This window comes from Python bivittatus, unplaced genomic scaffold (assembly GCF_059951505.1).
Source record: "Python bivittatus isolate LINGU-HERP-01145 unplaced genomic scaffold, Pbiv_v1 ctg000700_np1212, whole genome shotgun sequence".
NCBI classification, from domain to species: Eukaryota; Metazoa; Chordata; class Lepidosauria; order Squamata; family Pythonidae; genus Python; species Python bivittatus.
Window position 1 is genome coordinate 88969525 of NW_028277098.1, and position 26575 is coordinate 88996099.

At 38.0% G+C, this 26575-nt stretch overlaps 1 protein-coding gene across 4 annotated transcripts in view; it reads right to left on the bottom strand.

The window, feature by feature from the left end:
• ZNF217 (zinc finger protein 217) overlaps positions 1–26234 on the bottom strand; it is a 35334-nt gene extending 9100 nt beyond the window's left edge. The window contains exons 1-3 of one of the 4 annotated variants that reach the window (XM_088153685.1): positions 26124–26234; positions 4644–6410; positions 1301–1426 (exon numbers count right to left, since the gene is read on the bottom strand). In XM_088153685.1, the coding sequence (XP_088009811.1) occupies positions 1301–1426; positions 4644–6042 (1525 nt within the window). In that variant the 5' untranslated portion in view covers positions 6043–6410; positions 26124–26234. Of the gene's footprint in view, positions 1–1300; positions 1427–4643; positions 6411–23779; positions 23877–24692; positions 24746–25234; positions 25341–26123 lie in introns of those variants that run through there. The other 3 variants (XM_007423505.4, XM_088153686.1, XM_088153687.1) reach the window with 3 other exon arrangements.
• Positions 26235–26575: the final 341 nt, after the last annotated feature.

Genomic DNA, 26575 nt, shown 5'->3' on the forward strand with positions numbered 1-26575 from the left:
GTGTTTTCTCTCTCCTGCTACTAAACATCTTAGAACAACAAATACTTTGCCAAAATAATGGTTTCATTAATTGCACTTAGCTATTTGACTTTGATTTCATTTTTAGAAATTAAAAATGATGGTTTGCTTAGCAGAGAGAGAGAAAAGTAAGGACAAGCAATATCACATGTGGTGCCTAAAGCCTTTAATTCTCCTTCTGTCTTCATACACATGTAGGACTCATTTGTTAGCCTGCCTGACGCTTTTTCCAACATTGTACTGCAAATCCTTAATATTTACCTTGCTCAGTCTCCTGGAAACACAAGGCGTGTTTGAAGACCTTCACGCCTCCCAACTGCTAATCACAGCAATTCGCAGAGTAACTCATTTATTTGTTGAATTCATAACCTTATTTTCCTCCAGAAGCTCAAGATGGCATGAACAGTATTCACTCCTTCCTCCATTTCCCCCGACATCATCCAACCAGTAAGACAGGTTTGGTTGAGACAAACTTAGAGATATTTGCTAGAAATGGGGGGGGGGGTGGTGTTTAGAAATATGCCAACATTCTTGGCACCAGAGCTAGTGGAAGTCTTTCCTCCCAACACTGATAAAAAAATCCTAACAACTGTAGATCAACTGTAGGCAATAAAGTGAGATTAGAACAATTCAAAAGAGCAAGTAGCAGTGCCCTTAATATTGCTGTTTTTAACTCAGAAGTTAAAAAACTCTTTTATTCAAAAATCCCTCAATAACCAAGAGCCTTTCCAAATTTTTAAAGAGTTGACTCACAGTTTTGGGGTTTATAACAGCATAGGAAGGAGAGAACAACCATTTTTATACCATTATCCAGAACTCTACACGGACAGCAATTTGATCATCTCAATAACTCTAGGAAAGTTTTATTTAGCTCTTTTACTACTCCACTGGTTCGGTGGTCTCAACCCTCAAGGGGAACTTCTCCTATTTTCTCAGCATGCAACAAACTATTTCTCCAACGAGTGTCAATACTGAAACTTATTTGTCTTTTACTTTTTTAGATTTTTTTTAACCCACCTTTATTGTTTTTTTATAAATAACTCAAGGCAGCAAATACACCTCCTCCTATTTTCCCCACAACAACCCTGTGAGGTGAGTTGGGCTGAGAGAGCGCGACTGACCCAAAGTCACCCAGGCAGCTTTCATGCCTAAGGCGGGTCTAGAACTCACCGTCTCCTGCTCTCTAGCCTGGTACCTTAACCACTAGACCAAACTGGCTTGAAAATATTGAAAATCTTCCCCTTTTGACTCTTCATCAAAAGCACAGTCCAGTTTTCTTTACCTGTATGAGTTCTGAGATGAATATTGAGGTAATAGTTTGAACGAAAAAACTTTCCACAGTAACTGCATTCTCTGGAGGCTCCAAGGTTTTTTACTTTTGTTCTTTCCAAGACATCTTCATTTTTATCTTTAGATTGGGAATGGGGAATGGATAAAAATAAAGAAAACTAAGAAACACAATTCTGGACATTGTTTTTTAAAAAAAGACACACTGAGTAGTAATTGCACAACCTCTATAATTATCTGTTCATTCATAGACAATATCTTTTTTGAGCGTGCACTTTTGTTTTAAATAAAAGGATTCTAGTAAGACAAAAATAATAATAAAACAAGCACAGAGTACCATTGATGTACTTCTTAAGAGGGAAATGAATAGGTATCTCTATTTATATTTGTGTATCTGTATATGCTGTATTATTGTTAAATAATTTTTTTAATGAAAAAAAAAAAGGTAAGACATGATAACAGGATTCAGCTTGTTTTGCAAAGATATCCACCAAGAATAGAGTGCCGTGACCCCCCTAAAGTTGAAGATTTTAATTCTCATCTTTTTGGGGGATGGAGGGAAGAAGGGACATTCTCTCTCTCTCTCCACAGATAGATAGATAGACAGAAAGACAGATATAAACACACATACTTTTATCTATATCTTATTCACGTGTTTGCTCACACTTGTTTGGTGTATCTTATATATCTAATCTACTGTCTTCCTGTAACCCTTCAGAACTACTCAATTCAATGCTATCACACAAAAATATTCTACCATGCAGCATAACTATGAGTGAGATGCAGTTGTATGCAAAAGTTAAGTCGCCCATGGTCAAACGGTTTCAATTAATTCCAAAAAACCCCCCAAAAACATAAGCTGGCACAACCTTTACAAGGCACAATGATAAACACAACAACTTTCTTGAAACATGAATGCATTCTTACCAATTATATGCAGTTGTTTATAGATAAAAAATTATGAATATGCCAAGTGCAGAAATTTGGAGACTCTCTTGGTCAGCATTTTGTAACTCCTCCTCTGCTAGAAATAACAGCTTTCAAATCTTTCCTATCTTTCTATTCCTCTTTTTGGATTTTTTCCCCACTCTGCCTTGCAAAATTCTTTTAGCTCAAAAATATTCTTAGGTCTCTTTGCATACACTGCATGTTTGAGATCTCCCTACAGATCTCCAGTAAAATCAAAGTCTGGGTCTTGTGAAGTACTTTTGCGTTTACAGACTACAACAACATGCAGAAAGACTTTTCCCATGACTTTCCTTCAATTAAGTCTTTTTCTTTGATATTTATTAAAATCTTAAGTATTTTTTCCCCAATACATCAATTGCTTTTCCTATGTTAAAACCGTACAGCTAACATTTCAAAGTAAATTTTAATTTTACCACGGAAAGTTCTTTGTTAAAATTTATTTTCCTCTGAAATATTTTTTAAAGACCTGGGTCTTTAGGTAGCCCAGTGACCATTTTAGCCCCCGGAATGCCCCCTTAGGCAGCAAGAAAGGCATTTGTGGGCTGAGATGTCCTCCCCACCCCCCAACCCCATATACAATACCATCGCATCTAAAACAGTTGGGGTATAAAAAATGACAACTGGGCACAAGGGACAGAAATATTTTTTTGCAAATTCCTTCTCTCACATGGACACACACGTACACAACTCCTTAGGAAGTTTGCAATGGCATTTGGCACACAGACTTTCACCGCAACTCTAAGTAGTGAATGCATGCATCACGTTAGATCAGTTTTTCAGGTCACATAGCAGCCCCTCCCAGGGAACACAATTTGAGTTTATACTGTGCTGTGCAGGATTTAATCTGGAAAGCAGATAACACAGGATAACAACAGATAACAGTTGTACTAGGAAGAATTTTAAGTGGGATGGGATAGATGGATAAAGTAGACTTGTGCAGTTTAGTTGTAATTACAACTGGCTAATTAAGCTTCCAAGAGCCACAAACCTACCAGAGTTCACTGATCAAGCTGAAAGAAGCACATTTAACCTGCTTTATGAGATACGCAATATTGAAGCGATCCTTAAAACCATTCTACAGGCACGTGTTTTTGTTCATTAGAAAATGTAACTTTAAAATATCTGTTTAACTTTTATAACAGACAAATGTGAGATAATCTCACATCTCATTGCCTTATGTAAATCCTGCATCATTTAAAAGAGAGTAATTCCTCTCTTTTTAATTTTAGGGAAAGGAAGTTCATCCTGTCAAATGTATGATTTCCAAAACTGAACACTGAGACGGGGGAACATTTATTTCTTCAATTACTCTTCACTCCCTTTCCTTTACTATATTTTCATTTAGCTTATTGTATTTGTATTTTGTTTTTTATACTGTGAGCCACCCGGAGACTGTCCGGAGTTGGGTGCTGCTGAGGTCAAACTTAATAAATAAATAAATAAATAAATAAATAAATAAATAAATAAATAAATAAATCTCAATGCAGAATTACCATTTATACAATTATAATATTTTATGAAAACGTACGAAAGGTGAAATATTTTCCCTACTCTAATTTGCATGCAGCTCCCAAGGTTTATCACTAGAGGGCAGCATATGCTGTATTATGCTCATTCAAGATAGTTTCTGGCTGTAACCAATTGCATCGAAGTTTGATTAACAGGAGTGGCTGCAGAGTAGTGGCAAGTTCAAACACGGGACAAGAAATATAACTGGCTGTTTTATACAAAGGAATCCCTGTGTGATTTCTCCAAATTTCTGCCAATCTCTCCAAAGCACCGGGGACAGTACTGCGTAACAAAAGGATCTACCAGTATTCTGAGTTGACTAAACAATCAGTTGCGGTGGAAAAATAACAACATAAAATAAAACAACTAAAATAAAATCATAAAATGTATAGCATTAAAGGAAATATCCACCTGCCTGATCCTCCATTACACCATCCTTATCTACAATTCTACACACTAATGTCATAATATGTACATGAAGTGCGCAATGCCCTGTGCTTGTACTAAGATTGTGCAAGCATCTTACCCTTCAGTGTAGATACAAATTATGCCATGACTTAAAAATAGCATAAGATCACACTGTGATAATATTCCCTGGAAAGAAGTGTGAAGATATCAGCAAAACGTCTCCCCCATGGTATCTTTAATAAGGACACACTCTTACGCCTAAAACAGTGTTGTCCAAACCTGGCCACTTTAAGATGAGTGGACTTCAACTCCCAGAATTCCCCAGCCAGCCCAGCTGGCTGGGGAATTCTGGGAGTTGAAGTCCACTCATCTTAAAGTGGCCAGGTTTGGACAACACTGGCCTAAAAGAACAAAATACATTTTTATTGTAAATAGTCCTTAATATGCCTTACCTGAAGCCTCTATTATCCCATCCTCGGAGCCATCTTCAGAGCCTCCCTCCAGTCGCTCGGCTCCGTTCTCATCCAGGGTCACAGGGTCTGGAAGGCATGCCCTTGGCTGCTTCCCTTCCCCACAACTGGCTTCGATATCATTCTTCCGATCTCTCTTATGGACTCTTGAGTGAAGGACGAGTTGGTGGTAAGTTCGAAAGGCTTTGCCACACTCTGCACAATGGGTCGGCTTGTCTTTGTTCTGGGACAATTTAGAATCTATATGCAAAGAAGGCACTTCCCGGCAAGGGTATTTTAATTTGTCTTGTGGCATGTTACCAATCCCTGCGTAACTTGCACCTCTGCTCCCCTTGGTCTTTCCCGTGCTTTCGGTTGGGTTTGCTTTGCTTGCATTCCAGATCTCCCCAAGTTCTTCTTTATCAGAGGATGAGTCATCATTGTCGGTGCTTCCCTCTTGACCAGGGTCTTTTGTTTGCCCATAACCAATAGCAATTTTGCCTTTAGTAGCCAGCTGCCATGCTTGGTAGGTACTGAACGGATCCAACTCAGCAATCCATTTCACAGGCTTTTTTTGTCTGCTGTTACTAGAAGGTGAAAGTGGCTTTAAGTTTAAAAATTGGAGAAATTCTTCTCTGGGTGATCTACTTTCTTTACCATCCCCTTCAGATGGTGAGCCACTGCTGTTGGCTAGCGAATCTTTGGTATGTACTTTGCTGTGCTCAATTAAACTTTCCTTATTTTGAAACAGAAAGCCACACACCATGCAGATTTTATAAGGGGATGTTATGCTCTCTGTCACTTGGTCCTGAACAACCTCATTTATTGTTATGGGACTCTCAGATCCTTGCAACGCCTTGCTCCGAGAGCCAGGTTTGCCAGTGTGAGTTCTCATATGATTTTTGAGGAACCAAGGTTCCTTAAATCTCCTTCCACACACATTGCACCAATAAGTGAAAGAATCCTTGTGCTTCCTCATGTGAGCCTCAACATCAAAAGCCTCATCAAATGTTTGCCCGCAAACCACACAGCTGAAGTCTTGGCTATCCTTTTCATTTACATCCAGTGATGGCAAGTCAATTCTCCCTTGTCCTTTATCAAGATGGCTAACATACTCTGCTTCCACACGCAAAACTGCTGGTTCACAAAGTGTTGGCCTATGCTGTGTTAAGACATGCTTACCAAGATCTTCTGGATGCTTGAAGGTCTGTTCACAAAACATGCAGTCTAAAGATACGCATCCTTCGTCTTGCATTAAGAACTTGTCTTGCAAGTTCTTATAGGAGATTGTGTTGGCTCCTTTCACTGGCATAGTGGCATCACTATTGTCCATTCGTGAACCAACTGTACTGGCTATACCTTCTGGACCATCCATGTACACTAAAAGAGGCTGAGTTGGCATATTTCCTTTGGCAGTTTTAACATGAAGTGTCAAGTTGTTTTTATGCGAGAAATAGGGCCACTTCAGAAATTTCCCACTTGTTTAGGAGCATACGTTTGAGCCTTGATGACTCCTTCAAGAGAAGTTTGTTGTATATTCTGCTCATCTGTAGACGTAGCTAACCTCTCCCGGAAAGAAACAATTTTATAAAAACTGTTACTAGCTCTTGTACGTAAGATGTGGAATTGCTTATGTTGTTCTCCAGTTTATGTAACTTGCTTTTAGCAAAACCGGTCTGTTTACATCTCCGTGTGTAATACTTTAGATCTTCTTCTTCTTAAGCTTGAGGAAAATTGCCAATAGCTCAGAAGCACCAAGAATGTCACTACCTGTGTGAAAAGAATTTGAAAACACATTAACGTTAACTAAGGAAACAAAACGAATCAATAAAATAGTTTAAAACAAAAGGACTATATACTTTTATGACACCAAGTACTCTTTCTCCAACAGAATGCTTCATATATTGCAATGAAGTCAGAAGGTAACTTCTTTCAATTCTTTTGATGCAGTTATACAATTTGTGATCAACAGTTTGCCAACACACTTCTAATAAATGCTCCAGTGTAATCCATGTCTAAGGATGTGCAATCCAGCTACTCATTCAGATTTCTCTAAATATTTATCTTTAAAATGATGCAATTATCAAAGGAAGTTACTAATCTCTGCAAGGAAACTGCCTTAGGGAGTTACTGTAACACATATCTTCAGCACTCACAAAGAAACTGCGTTAGTGAAAGAAATAGGACAATTATTCAGCCATTCACTTGCAGAACCCTAGAAGTCCACACCATTATTCTAAATAAGAAGTCTGGCAAAACAAATACCCATTCTTTTAGGGATAATGTTCTCTTATTTACAAAACCACTTCTGGGATTCCCAAAGCACACTGAACTTTTTGTAAAGGGTTACTTAAGTATTTCTTCATAACAGCATGCAGTATCTGCTGCACGTAACACCTAGTGGGTAGCCATTTTGAAATCATGGTGCCACTTCAAATGCCAGCCATTTGGAGAGCTTGTTTATGCCCCTTTGAATACTTAAAAACTAGGCTTAAAACAATGGGTTTTATATGACAACTAAATATGAGTAAGGTTTTTTGGTGCCCATTATAAATATTAGCTTGAATACGAAGCTTATGTGGGAGATAAACAAGCACAGCCAAAATATTTGATATTTATTGCTTGAGAACAAATAGATCAGCTACCAAGACACACATTTATTGGCAGGGGGAGGGATGAAAGCCAAACAATATGTAATATACAGATATTCTGAATTAGTATAACAACATTTATCATTATGCTAAATAATAATTTAGTCTAATAAGAAACACCAGCATTTATGTATGACTTTCAAATTTTCAAAGGTTATTTTTTCCCTCTTTCTCTCTCTCTTTTTAGTGTTTGTTATCCAGACACCTTCAAGTAAAAGAGAATTCTTTTAGGAAAAATAATGCTTTCCTAAAGGCTAATAAATCTGATCCAATTACAAATATTATATGTATCTTTCCTTTGACTTTAATCTATATGTTATTTGGCGTAATCAAAATAGGTAGACAAAGATAGATGTATATATTCAGATACACACATTCAGTCACACATACCTTTCTCACAAGGCTAATAAACGTGACCCAGTGAAAAGTATTACGGAATCTGAATCATATTAAGTACTATATTTTGATTTGACTTTACCTTTTATTTGGCACAATCAATAGATACAGTCAGACAGATGTAGATAATAGAGAGATACTAACATGTAGACATCTATTCAGATTCATGTGTATCTCCTAAATTGGTATTTCTTAAACCTTTTATTCTCAGGACCTCTTCCCATTTTTAAAAATTATGGACGACTCCTTCCTACTTTTAAAAGTTATGAAGGACCCCTTCCCACTTTTAAAAAGTATGGAGAACCCCAAAAGAGGTTTTGTTTGTATGGGTTATATTTATCAATATTTACCATACTAAAAATTAAAATGGATGTATTCATAGAATTTTTATGTATTGAATCATGTAAAAACAACAATATTAAACCCATTAGATATCATCATAAATAAAGTCTCTTTCATGAAAAAAGCCAATTTTTAACCTTTTTTAAACAAATTAATAAAAATTAAGATGTTAATAAATGACATTATTTTTTTGCCAATATTTTTGATATCCAGCAAATAATTTTGATTTCGAGGACCCCTGAGAGGGTCTTGGGGGATTCCCAGGGTTCCTAGGACCACACTTTAAGAAACACTGTCCTAAATAATCTAATGTGGTTTTGTGGAAAAATTGGAGGGCAGAATGCCAGGTATGTTGCCATATACTCCTAGAAGAAAGGTGGGGGCACTGATTATGTACTATCTGCCTCTAATCATAATTCTCTTTTGCAACACTGCAAATTACAAGATACATCATAAAAGAAGGTAGTTTAACAAGTGAGTAAATTACAGTATCTGGGCAATTATCCAAATGGCAACTACTATTTACTTCCAAAAGTCCATCTTGAGAAAATAGACAGGTTGATCAGCACCAGCTAATATGTCAGAAGAGCCAAAATATCTGTTATCAATATCTTGACCCAGGGCTGGCTCTAATATAGCCTTCTCAGACCTGGGCATCTTCCCTATAGGTGAACTTCAACTCCAAATATTCTCAGTAATGCTTATGTTGGCTGGGAATTCTGGGAGCTGAAATCCAAGATCTGGAAGATACCCAAATACATTTATTCCCCTCCTTTCTGGAGCACAAATACCTTCTGCGGGTATTTCCTTCTCATCAGTGATAACCAAGATTACTTTATCCATTATGATTTTCAAATGTCATGTCATTCTCTGACACCTTTCTTCCAAGCTAGAATAGGTTATTCCCACTCCACTCCATCATTTACCTTTGTCGAGAAAGGTTATGCTAACAGCATATATATACTGGCCTGGGGACCCCAGGGGACGGCGGAATTACTGAGGTGGCTCCCTTATTTTTAACATCCTTGTATTCTGTTTTATTTTGCTTTTTATATTTTTAATGTATTTATTGACTGTTTTTAGCTTTGTTGTACGCCACCCATCCTATGATCACTATACTGGACTAATTCTTGATCAAACCATCTATATTCTCAACAGCATTGTCTATAAAACATTAGATACCTGATGTCTTTTGAGGCCTTAAATTAGTTTGCAGTCCCATATGTTGTGTGTGTGTACAATTAGAAATTTTTGTGATAGACAGACAGACATTGTGAGGGTTTAGAGTTATTCCTCCGAAATACAAGATAATCCTACCAAATGTATAGGCACACCACAAATTCTCCGTGGTTTGAAATCCAAAGCTTCTAATTACTACAGAATTAGCAGCCAAAGTATTCAATGTGCATTTCATTTTAAGATACAATTTCACTAATGCCCTTTACAAAAAAATTGTTGGTAAGATTTTTCAACTGGCGCACAAGTTAACTTCAGGAAATTCAGGAAGTATGTGTGTGTGTTTTAATTTAGCATAACAAGTTAAGCCCCTTAAAATCAAATCACTACTTTCAAATTTAGCATATGTAAACATAATTCCATCATTATCTCAACCTCAAGACTGCAACATGTTAACACAGGACAGATGGCAATCATATTAAATAGGTAAAGTTGTAAAGACCAAAATGATCAAACAGTAGTCTTAGACTCTCTCTCACACTTCCTAGACAGGAGCTTTTTATGTAGAAGTAACTCTTAAGTATATCACAGATTCTATTGACAACTGAGGCTATGCTATAAATCAACCTTTTTTTTGCACTTTCAGGAGTCAACTCAGGTCATAACAGCCACTTCTCAATCTATGTGTATATATACACCTCAACTTAGTAGTAAAACCATTTCCATAAAACAAAGTGGTATTTTCTAACTGTGCATCATATATAAGATTTTTTTTATCCCTTTATTATTTTTATAAATAACTCAAGGCGGCAAACATACTAATACTCCTTCCTCCTCCTATTTTATTTATTTACGTATATGCCAAATTTAGTCACTGCCCATCTTACTCAAGGAGCGACTCTGGGCTGTTTACAATAAAACAAGAATAAATACTAATTAAAATACTATGCAACAATGTACTTAAATAAATAATGTATTCCAAGGGATTGATGTTGTTTCCCCACAACAGCAAACCCATGAGGTAGGTTGGGCTGAGAGAGTGACCGGCCCAAAGTCACCCAGCCGGCTTTCGTGCCTAAGGCGGGACTAGAACTCAGGGTCTCCTGGATTCTAGCCTGGGGCCTTAACCACTAGACCAGCGTTGTCCAAACTTGACCACTTTAAGATGAGTGGACTTCAACTCCCAGAATTCCCCAGCCAGCCATGCTGGCTGGGGAATTCTGGGAGTTGAAGTCCACTCATCTTAAAGTGGCCAAGTTTGGACAACACTGCACTAGACCTTACAAAAACTCTGCATTTAGAAAATTTATATTCTATGATCTGCACGAATTAAGCAGATTTTTAAAATATGTATAATATATTTTAGTGCTTACAGAAGGTACCAAGCCATGGCAGCCATCAATCTCCCTTCTGAAGCTGAAGGCAAACTGCACGTCTTTTTAAAAATACACTGTCACAATCATTACGGCTTTCTTTGTAAAAGGGAAAACAGATATCCCCAAGAAACTGAATTCTGTGTCCAATACTTTTTAGAGCTATGGCAGATATCCATGTGTATCATCCTAAAACGACAAACAAGCTTGCTGGGGTCATTTAACTCCAATATCAAACATGTCATGGACATTGGCAACTGGGTGGAGAATAGCAGGGAAAAAAATGGGGAAAGACACCCCCCCCCCTTTTTTTGGAGCTGGACTTTTAGACAATGTGAAATTCTGCAGCTATATATTCTTTTTAATGGCACGATTTTAAACCATCCATCATGTTATATGCTCTTGATTTTTTCTTTAAAGTGTGTAACTATTCTGATAACAAAGAAAATGCATTCATTCTATATTAAATAACATTTCAAACAGCTATGTTTTGCCCAGGACTTAAGAGTTTCCTTTGGTTTTTCAAAACAGTGCTTATGTCAGTAATTCTTCGGTATCCAGCACCAGCTGCGTCCCAAGCATTTTGGTAAGTATCGGCCTTAAAAGCAGGGATAGGCAATCTGATCCTCTGCAGAAGTTTTGAACTTCAACCCCTATCAGCCTCCACCAACACAGATAATGGCAGGAATTGTGGAAGTGATACTGAAAAAAATATATGCAGGGGAATAGGTTGCTCAATCCTGATTAATAGTTATTTTCCTTCCTCATCTTCTTGACCATTTGCCAATAAAGAACTAGTAGAACTTGCTACAACTACCCTGCTTCCCCCCATCGCCCAATCCACCTATATTCTAGCTTCCACACACAGTTTGGGGTTAAGGTTTAAGGCTCCATTCCTCATGAAACAGTATCTAGAATGAGGGATAAACTACACAAGGCTAAATTTGTGTGTAGCAGAACACCTCCTTCTTTTTAATATTTTAAAGTAGATTCACTGATGCTGAGTTTCAGGAAACTGGGGATCACAGCCCTACAATGCTTATTCCTCCCCCCCAAAAAGTTGGTTATTAGCTATGTGATTAACCAATCACAGTGTAGATTTTAGAGATCCATTCTATTTTCAGGTAAAATGCTTGCAAAGCATTGGAGAACACAGTGTAATTCATCTAGCTAATAAGGAGCCAGGCTGAGATATCCAATGTTTCTGGGGCTAAAAATTATACTGATCCTTTAAATTGTGGGGCTGGGGGCTGCATTCCAACAGATGAGTGGCACATGACAAAGAAGTGAAGCTGGGATGAGAACCTAAATTTGATTTTTTTTTTAGTTTATTTGTGAACAATCCAAAATAAATTTGTGAATAATCATTTTTTTTACATTCTTTACGAACTTATACATGCTAAAGACTCTCCTCTATATAGATTTCCTTAAATATCTGTTCCCTCTGCATCATATGTTAGTAATTTGGCTTGGTTTTGGATATTTATGATTATCCTATAACTTCAGATTAAAACCATCAACTATGATAAAAGGCATTTACACGATACCTACTGAAAAATATCAGTCTGTTGAGAATAATAATTTTGTGCTTAAATGTTCAGGTAAAAGGCAGGCCAAAAGTACAGAAAGATTTTGCCATTTCTTTCTTTCCAGTTTCCTAATCTAGCCTAAAGTCAAGTTCCTTCTGTCAAACGCAATTCCTGGTGATATTTGCAAATAAAAGGTTGCATCTTTTGCAGTACTCAGTGTTTGGGAGATACATTACCAACACTGCCCTCTGCAGAAAGATTATTTATGCTACAGTATAATTGTATATGCAGATATCACCTTAGAAACCATTCACATCATCAGGCCCTTAAAACTGTTTTTCTTATATTTCTATGACCTGCTGCATTTTCATCTGCTATCTCGTTGTATTGATAAGACTTTGGCAAAAGAAAGAGAGGAAATGGGGCGGGGGGGGGGGGAGATAGAATGCCTTACAAAGTTCAGTTTTGTCAAACTGAATCTAGTTGGATATTGAAGATTGAAAATAATTAGATTTATTCTTCACAGTTCTTTAAATAAGGATTGCTCTGATACAAAAAGCTACTTTACACATTTTGAAAATATGAAGAGCCTGGCAATTTCAGCTATAAAAACACTGCAAAGCTACCTCGTTCAGACAGAATTTCATTTAGTGTGATCTCATTTCAGAGTTGCTAGGTGTGCATTATTTTAAAAGGAACAGAACTCATTTCTGAACATTACAGCCTTCTGTGCAGAACAAACTGCATTTCCATTGCTTAATTTTGACCTTACATCCCTTTTTAAGATTTGACCTGGCACTGCAATATCTCAAACTTCCCAACTGAAACTTGAGACGTAGAAATACTTGCTTTAGGCTGCAAACAATACGAAGTGGGGGATGGAGAACCTGTGGCACTCCAGTTATTGCTGAACTACAGTTCCCAGCATTCCTCAGCCCCGGCCATGCTAGCTGGGACTGATGTGTGTATTCAGCAAGATCTCTGGGGCCACAGGCCTGCTTTGCTATTCACAATACCCTTTTAAGAAGCAATGTTGTAGGACCTCCAAAACTCATTCTGGGTGCCAATTCTGATAGCTGTTCTAGGGGCTTGGCTAGACCACTCATCCCAACCTTCTTCTAATGAGGAAGAGGCGTCAACACCCACTGACGTTCTCACAGAAACTCACTTCCCCGTTCAAAGACAAACAAGGAATTTCTTCTTGGACATGTTCTTTCTTTCTTTTTCCCCTAGCATTCATCTGCTGCTTTTCCTTACTGTTCGTCATACCAACAACCAGCAACGTTGCTCACTGTATACAGAACTCCTCAGAAATAACATTCTTGTCTCTTCTAGCAAGAAAAAGAGAGGCTTCGGGGTGGGGGGTGCATGCAGGAACCACAAACTCACGTGGCCTTATGAAGAACCAAAGTGTGAACAGAGTCTACACCTCGTTAATGGCTAATCTTCAGCCCATAGTCCATGAGGCATCCTTACACTTATTCTGTGATCCCAGAATGTACTATGGAACATTTGCAAATGTGCCAATTCTCAGTAGCATGATTTGTTCATCTTATAAAAACACCTATTTTACAATTTAACCCTCCCTTCCCCCAGAAAAATAGCCAGTGATATCACAAGATGTCAATCTTTCAAGCTTCCATTTTTCAAAGAAGAAAACAAATAAATACAACATTGATTTAATTTCTACTGCATAAATAATATAGATTAGCCCACTGTGCTGCATATTCTTTACTAAAAACACAGTTCTAACAGCAACTATATATTATTTATAAAAAGCTAACCTAAGTGTGTTGTCATAATGTGGTTCCTTGTTTCTGTCCTAATGTGGTATGTTAACCCACCCATTATGGTTTATGGTATATGACCAAGCCGCCTTGGCCTGCTTAGCAAACCATGTTTAAAAGTCCCAGCTTATCATTACACATGAAACAGCCCAATCTTTTCATTCAGTTCATTACAAAGGCTTAGTACTCCATGCCACTAAGAAACAGTATCAGATTTTCTGTTTAAAACATTCTATTCAAATCTGAGATTCTATCAAATTAGGCACCTCCTAAAAAGATAAACATGGAATTTTAGTTTCATCAGATTTCTGTATTTGAGTAATAATACCTGCAAATATTTGCACACAAAGAAAAGTTTCAAGAACATCAATGAAAATGCTAATTTTCAAGCAGTCTGTTTTAGTTGCATTTTTATATTTTCAAATTATTATTTTCTTAGTAACATATTTAGAACAAATTGTTCAAATTTTAAACAATTATTTCCTTTTCCAATAAATGAGTATTGGTTTTTATAATCTAATGTCAGAGAGCATGTATGTCCATATATACATAGTAAACATGGTGTGAGTAGATAAATGGGTACTCTCACTCAGGTGGGAGGAAACATGCTGGCGGCACCTTGCAAAAAGGAGTTGGGAGCAGTTGCCGGTAAGCGCGAAAAACCGTGCGCGCCCGAAAAGGGCGTGAAGCAACGGAAACCCCGCCTCCTGCGCTCGCCAGCTGGGCTCTGCTCTAGGAAGGAGGCTCTGGCAAACCACTTCCGAAAAACAATTGCCTTGAAAACTGCAAGGACTCGTCCAAGCAGTCACTGCAGGGTCAGCAATGACTGAGCGCAGACAAAAAAAAAAAAACATGGTAAAAATTAAGTATAGATTAACACAAACGACAGTTAAAAAAAAATTATAATAGCCTCTATATATTTTCTCCCTCTTTAGTTGGGTCAATTGCTGTTTTGATTTTTCAGTTGTAGTCTACTCTTTCTGTAGTGCTTACTTTTGAATCTACTTAATCCCTGTGAATTCATAATGGTACTTCCAATATACCATATATTTGTTGTAAAAGGTTAAAATTTACTCAGAGTCAAAAATATTGGACTAGCAGAAGAACCCCAATAAGGTAATTACTAAGTCTGGACAACCCTTACTTTCTCAAAAGTAGCATAGCTAATCCTGGCTTCAAAACAATTTGGGGAAAAACTGGTCTTACCACTGAGCTATAATATAATTTTATCACTATAAGCACAATATTTAAAGTCATTGTGCACAACATATTACTGAGAGAAGTTTATATTTTATTTGTACCTACTCATCCCAGTGTCTCTTAGAAAATGCTAAAAGCCATGCCCTATAAAATAGCAAATTCTAGACCTAAACATGGGAAATCCGGTCAGTTTACTATTTTGGTTTTGCATGTTAGTATTTTATGCAGCCTGAGATTGCCAATGGACATTTCCATGTACAGGTTTCAGAATAATAGTCATTATTAAACAGATTTAGACTAGTCTAAATTTTCATATGATTATATTCAATCACAGTAATCAGTATTCACTCACTTCACTCCTCTGTTGGCAATTTTTAAATACCAAGAGGAGATACCTAAATGCCCAAGACTTCAGCTGCAAGCAAGCAACATTTACTTTCATCTTATTCTAGAAGCCATGTCTAGAAGCCAACTTGTCAAAAAGGCAGAGTATAGAAGTCTATAATATTTGTACCTAGTTCTCAAAGGGAGTGAACAACAGAGCAATACATTCATAACAGCTGCCATTCTTGATTAACTTTGCTTTACTAATTTGGTCCTTCTAATAAGGAACCAGTCCTCTTGGTTTCAATCAAGTTCAAACTACAGTTGATGACACATTTTTGTAAGAAACTATTTTTAAACAGCTTTCTTTGCTTTCTTTGAATACTCATAAAATTTCCATTCAGATTTAACTATGAAGTGATCATCTTTTGTTCTCAAATTAGATATATTTATTCAAGTGTTATAGATGTATTGTTGTTCTTGGAATCTATGATTCTTTTTTTTGATTCCATGGTTTACAATTTCCTCCCTTCCTTATGCTCAACAGATATAATCTTTTCTCTGCCAACAGATGCCTCAGACAATGTATGCTCTAGCTCATGACACAAATACACTAATTTTGCATCAGACAATGTGTACACTAATTTTGTAGAGGTGCCACATGACTACATATAATGTATCTTATGCACCAACTGAAAAATGAGTCATATAATGAATACATGACTCATACATGTGAATATAATCATATACATAGCACATAATGGCTTCCACCAATATCAGATGTACCCTAAGCACTATTTGCCTAAATGACAGGATTACAAATGAATTAATTTCTTCTACCACAAATATTACCCCATTTGAATCAATTTAATCCACACACTACTACAGACTCTCTTGCCTGGTCATGTTTTTGAACACTCTACCAGGATCCAAAGTAATTACTTGCCCTGTTCAGAGTTTGGGGGGGAGAGGAGGAAATGCATCTTGTAGAACAGCCTTTTTGCTGCATGGTGAAGTGCTTTTGTAATGGATGATTGTTGCAAAACTAGCCTGAAATAAGTGTTCAGGGACCTGCAACTGGGAAGAGAATGCCAAAATCCCACTATATCTGAGCTATTCTTGTATATCATTGCTTTTCCTTTCCATGCCATTCGTATACATCAGTCACTTGCAAATACCTGCCACTGAATAGTTGGAAAATATTTATAGGCCCAACAAACATTCAAAAGAAATCTAAAGTCACAATAAAATGTGCCCCAAATTTGGGAGAATGTAACCATATTGGAACTTCTTTATGGTGGAAAGTTTACTTGTGTCTAGCCAAGTTACTAAAACGCACTTTAACTAGCAGTGGAAGTTCCAGAACACCCCCAGGGATCCAGTCCTGGGGCAGAAGCAACATCCTTTTTGTATTTGCCTTTTTAGGATATATAGATTAGCTTTCCAATGTCTAGTACAGAACAGGATGGAGCAGGATTAGGCAGTTCTGTATTTGAATAAAATGCACTGTTTGTGAAAACATGAAAGACACACTGTTAATCTATTTCAACTCAGACACAGGAGATTTTAGTAGCTCAGGTAGAAGAAAACTACCCATTTGAATTTGTCCTAGGGCATGTTTATCATCTGGTAATACTGATATATAAAAAGAAAGCAACAGAATGCAGACCCCAATTTTGAATGTTTCCATTATAAGACACCATTTTTAATAAGAGCATGCAATAATGATAGGATATTCCAAATAATGTGATATTCCTACAATGAGTACCTTGGAGTACTCATATAAACAGCACGTAGCACACTTTTCTGTACACTCTTAGTAAGATTTCTGATTTATACGCCCAACCGTATTCCCACTGTAAAGAAAAACTGGAATTTTGAGATCAAGCTCTCCGTAATCCCATCCAGTTTAACTGAATGATAAAGCAACTGAATGGAAATAATTTAATTTAATGTTCATCCCTTTGGACTGCAGCTGAAAAGAAAAAAAGTTCAAGTACTTAAAAAGAATTTGTATTAATATACTCAAGTCATTCTTTTTGTAAATTATACTATGCAGGTCTTAATATCCTAAAGATTTTAGGATATCTAGAACTTGGCAATTTGAATTTCTTTCTAATGTGTACGTAATACTGCAACAAAAACCTCTACAACAGAAATTTACAACTATTTAGCCAATAATGAGTTGTGCGCTAGGATCTTGCCCAAGGTAAAAACAGGAAGCAAAAATACCCGCTTATTGATAGATAGACAACAGATACAAACACACATATGCAGTTGGGCATATAAATAATTTTTTTTTTAAATGTAGTTGAGCCAAACTACTGTATAGAGGATAAGTAATACTACAGTATTAAATGTGATAGATAGAGCCAATATACATATTCAGTTGGAATAAAACTCCTGAGACTACATATACAGTATTCTAGGTTTGAATGTTAGTCAAGACAAAAGCCTGTGAAAAACAAGCATATTAGGGGAAAGGTTTTAGACTGGCATTTTCCCTAATGAGTAAGTTTGTTTGCATGGTTCATCCCCCAAATTCTGTTATCAGTTAATTCATCCAAATGGATCATACAGCCCTCTGATTTAAACTGGGCCTGGAAGACAACAGAATAGTTTTACTAACAGCCAACTGATAAACAAACCCAGAAAGTGATTCTGCTGTGGGAATACAAGACATCGAACTGTAGTCAGGAAATGCATCACCTGTTTTATGTGTATTTGTGTTTACAAAGTTGCCTGAACTTATTAGCTGAAGTTTTTAAAATTAGCAAATGTTTTATTGAAAAAGCATTCAAATCTCCTCAGAGGTTTATTTCAAAACTGCACAAGCCAATAACTGCATAATCTATGGAGCATAATGCTGATCCAAGACCCCCACTCAAAAGTGGAAAATGTCTTAATTATATGAAAAGCTGCTAGACGTTTTTACAATTATAAGTGAACTCAAAATTCATGCATAAAAATATTGTGGCTATAGAGCCTAATACATTCACTATGCCATAAAGCACAACATTCAAGAGAATAAATCTAAAATTATATATTCACAAGTAAAACATTCTGCTAACAGAATTTTCCTTTGAATGAAAATATAGCCTGTGCTGATACCTGCAGTTACAGTTTGGGAGTTAGAGTTCCAGAAGGTTATCTATCAACCATTATCCAAATAAACACTATTTCAGTGTTTTTTCTCTCACTATTCCCTAGTGAGAGAACTAGTATTCTCTCACTATTTAGTGAGAGAGCCAGTTTGGTCTTGTGGTGAAGGCACCAGGCTAGAGAGCAGGAGGGGATGAGTTCTAGTCCCACCTTAGGCATGAAAGCTGGCCGGGTGACTTTGGGCCAGTCACTCTCCCTCAGCCCAACTCACCTCACAGGGTTGTCGTTGTGGGGAAAACAACAGGGTTGTGGGTTGTTGTTGTGGGGAGGAAGGAGGATTAGGTATGTTTGTCATCTTGAGTTATTTATAAAAATAATAAAGGCAGGAATTAAAAAAAAAAAAAAACTAAAGCCATGGCTAAAATTTCACCTAGATTACATGAAGTAACTTTCAGGTGACTACAATTCACCCACCATGTCAGGCATACAACCCTAAGTAACAGGGCAACAGTACATGTTTTTGACCAAATAATCTATTTTAATTCCCTCTCTGCCTTGCATAATACTGTATAGGTAGTCTCCAGTTTAAGAATGAGTTCTGTTCCCAAGGCCTGTCCTTAAGTTGAATTTGTATGTAAGCTGGAACAGTATTATTGTATAATACTGTATAAGTAGTATTGTGTAATGAACTCACACCATTGTATATTTATCTCGAATCGTTGTGCATTTAACTCGAATTTTGCTACATTAGGCGCTGTTGTTAACTACGGGTCATCCATAAACTGGGCATTCTTAAGTCAGGGACTACCTGTGTATGCCACAATCTGAATGCCAAATCATTTTCTTTTAAACCATGCAATTATAGTCATCTGGTTTTAAATAGTATATAAAGTATACTTTGTTAAACAATCAAGAACACAATATTTTCAACTGAAAACAAGGATAAAAGGCAATTTCCTAAACTACGATTTCCTTTACTTTTATAGCGGCTGTATGTCTGAATATATTTAAGCAGTCCTCCCCAAATGGTGTTCTCTAGAGGTATGGACCTCATCTCCCTTAATCCTTAGCTAGCATTAAAGCTGCATTTGAGGATTGCATGAAAATACATTGCAACCATTTTGGTTCTGTTTCAAATTCCTTTTCTAGCCTCCTTCATGATACCTACATAAAGTATTCAACAAAAAAAGTAAAGCCATAAAAGGACCAATTTGCATTTTAAAGTTGATAGTTACTGATACAATAGCATGATATAACAATTGATGAGTCCTATATATCTAGAGTTAGGGAGAAGTAATAAAGTAGTAGTTACTGGCTGACATCCAACTCCCATTCCAGACTAGGTGTGTAGGTTATAATTTCTGGAACAAAACTCCTATGCTGAGTTTTTTTAATATTGTTACTCTTTATGCCTAATCCTCATTATTCACAAACTACTAGAACAATGTATGTAATATCAATCTAGAAAATGCATTCTTTAACTGTACTACGTTATGTGGCAGGTAAGATTTTGACTGGCACAGGAGAGACCCAGGTTCTACTCCAGCCTCAGTCATGAAAGGTCACTGAGCGACTTTGGGCCAGTCATTCTTTCTCAGCTCAGCCCACTTCACAGGGTCATTGTGAGGAATGTTATGTACACCATTTTGAGCTCCTGAACAAAAGATAGGACATACATCTAATAAATAAATAAAATAATAAAAGTTGGACAAGTATTCCGAATTCTCAGCATATTCAGCGGGAATATGTGTGCGCTGCACTAACGGGTCTTGATTACAAATTATATTATTTCTAAATCTAGTTTCTTACTTTGAATGTTGACAACACAAAGTTGTTCTGACAAGCCCAATGGACTATAAAATTCTTTGGGCTAAGGAGGAGGAGTTGATTTATCGCACTATCTAATATGCTGCAATTGTTTCCCGAGGAGTGGAATAACATTACAAGCACATGTAATTAAGTCCACAGTGAAAACAGTCCCCACTTACACTCTACCTCAACACAAACAAGAGTGTCAACTATCCTCCTGGTTTCATTTCATCTGATGATGCTAAGTTAAAACTAACAATATGGTTGATGTGAATGCTTCCCCAGTTGAACAACTAAAAGTTTCTATTCTTGGAATTCTTTTAATCTTTGGACAAAATGAGATTCTTTAACTTTATTGAAAACAAAGCATAAAGCAAGAATTCTGCCAACTGCTTATCAACTGTAATACTAACTTGGAGAACGACCACATGTGGCCTTATATTAGAAAGAGGATAAAAATAGAAGTGTTGCTAGCTCACTAACTTTGAGCAAAAAAACCCTCAATTTACAATTGTTAAACCACTTTGACACACAACAGCTGTACAGACTGCTCTTCCCATTTTTAAAAGTCCAAAACTTCTATAAGCATACAATAACAAAAATAAAACAACATGCTTTTCTTTCCCAATTCATATCAGCACTTACAAACCCCTAAAAATATCATCCACCCTTTTCCTCCCCCCCCCAACAAAAAACATTATTTTACTCCTGATTCTCAATTGCTGGAGGATTGCACAAGATTCAAGTGTCATTAAAAATGCTAAAAAGTATTCATTATGAATAATTATCTTTTATGCCAAAGGCGTAGCAAATGTAATTATGTGAAGTAGAAGACAGGAAGAACCAACTGTATTGGACTCCTGATGTTCTAATCAGGCAAAGGAGAATAAAGGAAGGCCTGAAGCCCATAATAACAGCCCTGCTGTGGGAAAAATTGTGCTATTTTCTACATTTAAATAAAAGCTCAAACTGCAAAGGATGACATGAGATAAATAACTGGTCATCCAACAGCCTCAGTTATTTAATCTTCCTGAATCTCTGTGGAAGCAAGTAAATTCAAAGGTCAAGCTTCTTTTTCAAACTTGCCTAAAGATAGTAAAGCTTAGTCATTTTCAACTATAGGTTGAAAAGGGAGGGAGGGAGAAGCCATTCCTCCTTCGAGAATTAGCAATAGGGTTTTGATTTTGTGGCAGGCATATTCCTCTATACTGTACTTACATAAAAGCAGGTTCTTTTCTGCTTCCAGATTTTTTTTTTTTAAATGAAGTCACGTTACTACTTTCTCAGCCAATAATGCTTACTGACATAGACTCCGTTTTACATAGTTATTAACATACTGAAAGCCAAATAAGGTCTGCAATTCTCTTTCTTACTTTTTTTTTCTTCCTCTGGGCAATTAGCTAATAACTTGAATTTTCACTGTTCCTGAACATACTATTTGAGAGTATGCCACACTAAAAGTCAAAGCACTTACTTCCAAGTAACATTAGGATAAAGAAGTATGCTTTTCACTTTGATCTTATTCTTGTAAGAAAGAAATTAATCCTGAAACAATGCCATTCTACAGATGGATGAAAGATGTAACAGCCTTAAGTAATGCACATAATTGTTTGGGAAAGTTTGATAAAGAAGCCCAAGATGAAACAAACCAGTGTAAGAGAGTAATGAGGTATACCTCCTTTTCTAGCCATATATCCCCACCCCCATGCCTTTCCATTCGTCACCAAAACAAAGGAGATATTCCAAGCCATCCATAGCTCTCCATCTGGAATCTAATGCAATTTCCATTAAAGAAGCTAGTATCCATCTCCTTAAAATCCCCATGAATATTAGCCTTTCTTTGAAGTGTCACCTTTTAGAGGGGATAACAACTTTGCAAATAACAATATTTAATTAAAACAACCCCCCCATAACTCTTTATCCACTATAAAATGGATTAACATAAAGAATTAACTGTGTTTAAAAGACATGCATACATCCACAAATAATTACAATCTCCAGCATTTATGGGTTATGAGAAAGTTGTTTACACCAAACCTTTGAAGGAAGGGCACTCATACATTATAGTATGCATACTATAGACAGAATTTTTGGGGGTGGGGTGGGCATATGCAATTGTCTTTAGTTACTTTAAAATGACACATATGAATTTCCCCCCCTAAAAAAACTCACATTAACATTAATTCTTTCTTCAAAGGGGCTATTCTATATTACTATTTAGCTTCAAGAGAATTTCCAAAGAGACACGTACCCAAAATAAGATTTGTTTCTCAGCAAGAAATCGTCAGCTGCCATTAAAGCCACACCTTAAAAAGTTCCTACCATACAGCTGCCAAGCAAGTACAAACTAGTGGTGGCTCTTTTCAGCTAAAATAGCAGCAAACTTAAAAGTTAGGAACATTTGATATTTGAACATGAGGGTTTTTTTTTTTTAAAAAAAAGGATGAAATGCATGCCATCTAATTTTTAAAAGGCTCTAAATACAAGAGTGTTTTGTTTTGCCTTTTTTTAACATAAGTGTAGTCTAACAACCTTTCACAGGAATATAAATATTTAACATTTAAACCTGACAACACAACACTAAAAGATAAAATGCCTTCCTGCTAAGCGCAATAGTGCCTCAGAACTGGAAGGCAGCTGTTGTTCGCTCGGCCTTCTCTTTTGTTGCTCCTAATCTCATGTCAAGTCATTCAACCAGTTCCAAAGCGATGAAGACATAATTGAATCAACCTCATACAAAAAAAAAAAAAACTGTTCTTAAATAGCAATATGGAGACATTAATTATTCTATACAAGGCAACAACAGTATTTTCCTTTTCCATCTCCCACCAAAACACACACACACACACACCCTTGTATAAATACATGCACGTACAGACAATGAAACTGAAAACAACTCTGGGATTTTGCAGAAGACACTAAATAGTCAGCTCAAGCAATAGTTTCTTAACAGCAGCTTCTGTAATGCATTAACATAACTTGAAATAAAGCTTCAGGAATCCAATCATTTCAAGAAAACCACGAGAATTCTCACTTCCAATTCACAAGGAGATAAGTATCATTGGTAATTAATATGAGACATATTGAATTATCTGGAGTTGAATGAAGTTCATATTAAGAGCAAGTTACTGATGACCCATTACAAGCTGGCACTTCAATTGCAGATCTTACATACTGACTCATCGATTCACATAAAAACAGAAGGGGGAATCAAACTCCACCCACTTTCCCTCCCCCACCTTCAAAGAAAGCAGTTTAACCTACTTATCTGAGCCATTTCTTCTGAGCCCAAGAGAACATCTAATTATTAGCAATCCTCTCTTGTTTGAAACATCCAAGCTACAGAAGACCCCTGGAAATGTAACAGAATTTAGGCAAAAATATTTTCAAGCTCTTGTTGCGAGCAGGATGCTCAAGGTACCTTTGCAGACGCAAAAATCAAGCGCTCACCTGCCAACAGAATGTAAACACTGGTCAGCAAGTTAATGCTTGATATTCAGTTGGTAGAAAGGGCTTTTATTTCTTAGCCTCTCTGATTGTATCAAGTCAGCTTTTCAAGGCCTTATACTGTGAAGAATGATATGAGTCTTCCCACCCCCCTTCACGTTTTCGAAAGTGCGTTATTTCCTTCTGCTCCTTCACATTATAGAAACTTCCCTTTTCACATTCTTCTGTAAAAAAAAAAAATCACTTTGTCTACAGGCTTAAGTTCCTATTTTTGCTTTTCACTCTGTACTAGATTCCTCCTGCTCAAGTAACACCTTCCCTATTAGAAATGCTGTAGATTTTAAAGGTTTCAAGGTCAATTCAGAAAGGGCATTTTTAAAAAGAGATAGACAACTACAGTAATTTCCTCCCCCCACCCTTTTGGCAACAGAGCTTCTGAACAACAAAAACCCAAGTTATCTGCACATTTAGATGCCAGCAGCCCAGAACAGCAATTTTCCTAGCTCTTACTTCAAAAACTCTTACACTTCAATACAGATATTATACTAACAAGGGGATTCACAAACAGCACATGGGGGGGGGGTGGAGAGCAGGGGCTTATGGGATTGCATGTCGAAAGACTGCTTTTGGAGACCGATTTCTGCAAGTCAAATAAACAAAAACCAAGCACCCCCCCAAGTGAAGACGCAATGAATTAAGAAATTAATGTCCCCCTCCCTATAGGTAAAGGTATCAACATATGGAAGTAAAATCACTCCGTCAGGCTTTGTGAATTGTTATTTTCCTCCTCTCCCAGCAGAGCTATTGTTACAGGAACCAACTACACTAGTTTATTTTATTTTTAGAAGTATATGAGGGTGAGGGGAGACTTTTTTTTTTTACAATGATCTCTATAATCTTCAATAATAAAACACACCTCGGGAGCAGATTCGATTCCGCCCAGGAAGCCCTGAAAACGAAACTGACAAAATGGATCAATAAACTTTTTATTAGCAAATCTGCCCCCCCTCCCATTCCGCCCCCCCCATCTGTGCCAAACACGTTACAAATCTTGCTTCCAGGAACATCCCTGAGTCACAAAGAAGTCCTCCCTTCCCCTTCTTCCCTCCCCTCCCCCCTTCGAGATTAAATATATTGAATATTGAAAACAAATACTTATATAGAAATGTAATGGAAGTTTCACCAACATCGGCTGGGAGGGCAGAGAAGGGGGAAAGAGAGAGGATTGAAGAGGCTGCAGAAGTAGGCGAGGCAAAATCATAATAATTTTTTTTAAAAAAATCACAAAACACCAAGAAGTTTAGAGGAAGCAGAGAAGCTAAATGTTTGTCTTCCCCATCTATCTGCCTCCCTCCCTCCTTCCTCTGCTTTGCAGGAAGGTGGAAAGAAGAAAGAAGAAATCCAGGGTCCTAAGGAGAGCTTTCCAAGGGGCAATATTTTGGAAAGGGGTGCCTTTACCTGCCGCTGATTCTCCCCCTGCCAAGTGTGGTGGTGGCTGCTAGTAGTGGAAGATAAAACTGACACAACAGGAGTTGCTGCGTTTGAATGAGAAAGAAGAGAGGAAGGAGGGATTCGGGAGGAGGGAGGGAAAGAGGGAGGCGGCTATTGGGAGTTTTTGAGGCTGGTTGGTGACACACGCGCGCGCGCACACACACGCACACACAGAGGAGGGATACATACACACCTGATCCTTTTGGTTTCATTCTCCAGATGCCATGGGGGGGCGAGGAAGAGGGGGTTAGGAGGAGAGGGGAAAGGAAGGCATTGCCCAAGACAATGCAGGGAATCCGTGTTGCTCTAAGATGCAGTGATCATGATCCAGCTGGACAGCATCTCTGCCAATTAGAAAGCCTTTTGTACACACCCCTGCTCCCCCCCCTTTTTGGGGGGAGGGTGGAATCGGAACAATTGTTTTCTTGCATTTGTTTTACATAAGTGGAAGGATCCTGTAGGTGTAAACGGTCTGCGAAGCAGTTTGTCGAGGCGGTGAACAAAAGTAATTTTGCGAATTACACAGGAGCATAAAGCACATTGATCCCGAGGCCACCTTCCCTGCGTCTCCTCAGGGGTCCTTCCCCAAAGCCCCCCACAAAGTTTCAAGATGGATCAAGACCACCGTGTGTGTGTGTGTCCTCATTCTCTCTTTACACTGTAAACGCCTTGGGGGCAGGGACCTGTATTTTATATGTATATTATACACATGTACATATGTATGTATTTTATTTATCTTGGCACGGCGTTCAGGGCCTTTTAAGCCGCCCTGGAAAGAGCGCGGGCGGTTAACAACCCAACTGCCCCCCCCAGGCGCTCCTCGGGAGCAAGCCCCGCCGCCAGGCACAGTACTTACACCCACCCGGGGTTGCATCCCGCGTGGAGCCCTTCCTCTTCGGCAGCTCCACCCGCTCCTGCGAAGGGGGGTTATGACTCCCCGCGCGCCCCGTCCTGGAGGGCACCCCCGCCGGACTGCTCAGGCTTCTGCGTCCCCGTCCTTTGTTGTATAAGGGGGAAGGGCAGGACCTCCAGAAAGTCACCCCGCAAGGGGGGAGGCAAGGAAAGGGTCCCCCCGTCGCTTCTCCCCATAGCCCCCCTTTCAGGCTGGGGAAGGGTCTCCCCCTTGTCCCCCTCCCTCTATAGGGCTGCGGGCGCCGAGGGACCCTGCGCCACTGGAGAGGGTAACCTGTCTTTAGAGCGAGGGGCGGCTCTCGGCGCGCCCCCGGGCGCGGGCTCCTCCGCCAAGCCTTTCCTCTGCCCTGGGTCGCGCCCCCCCCTGCCTCGCCGGGCTCCTCCCAGGCGCCCCAG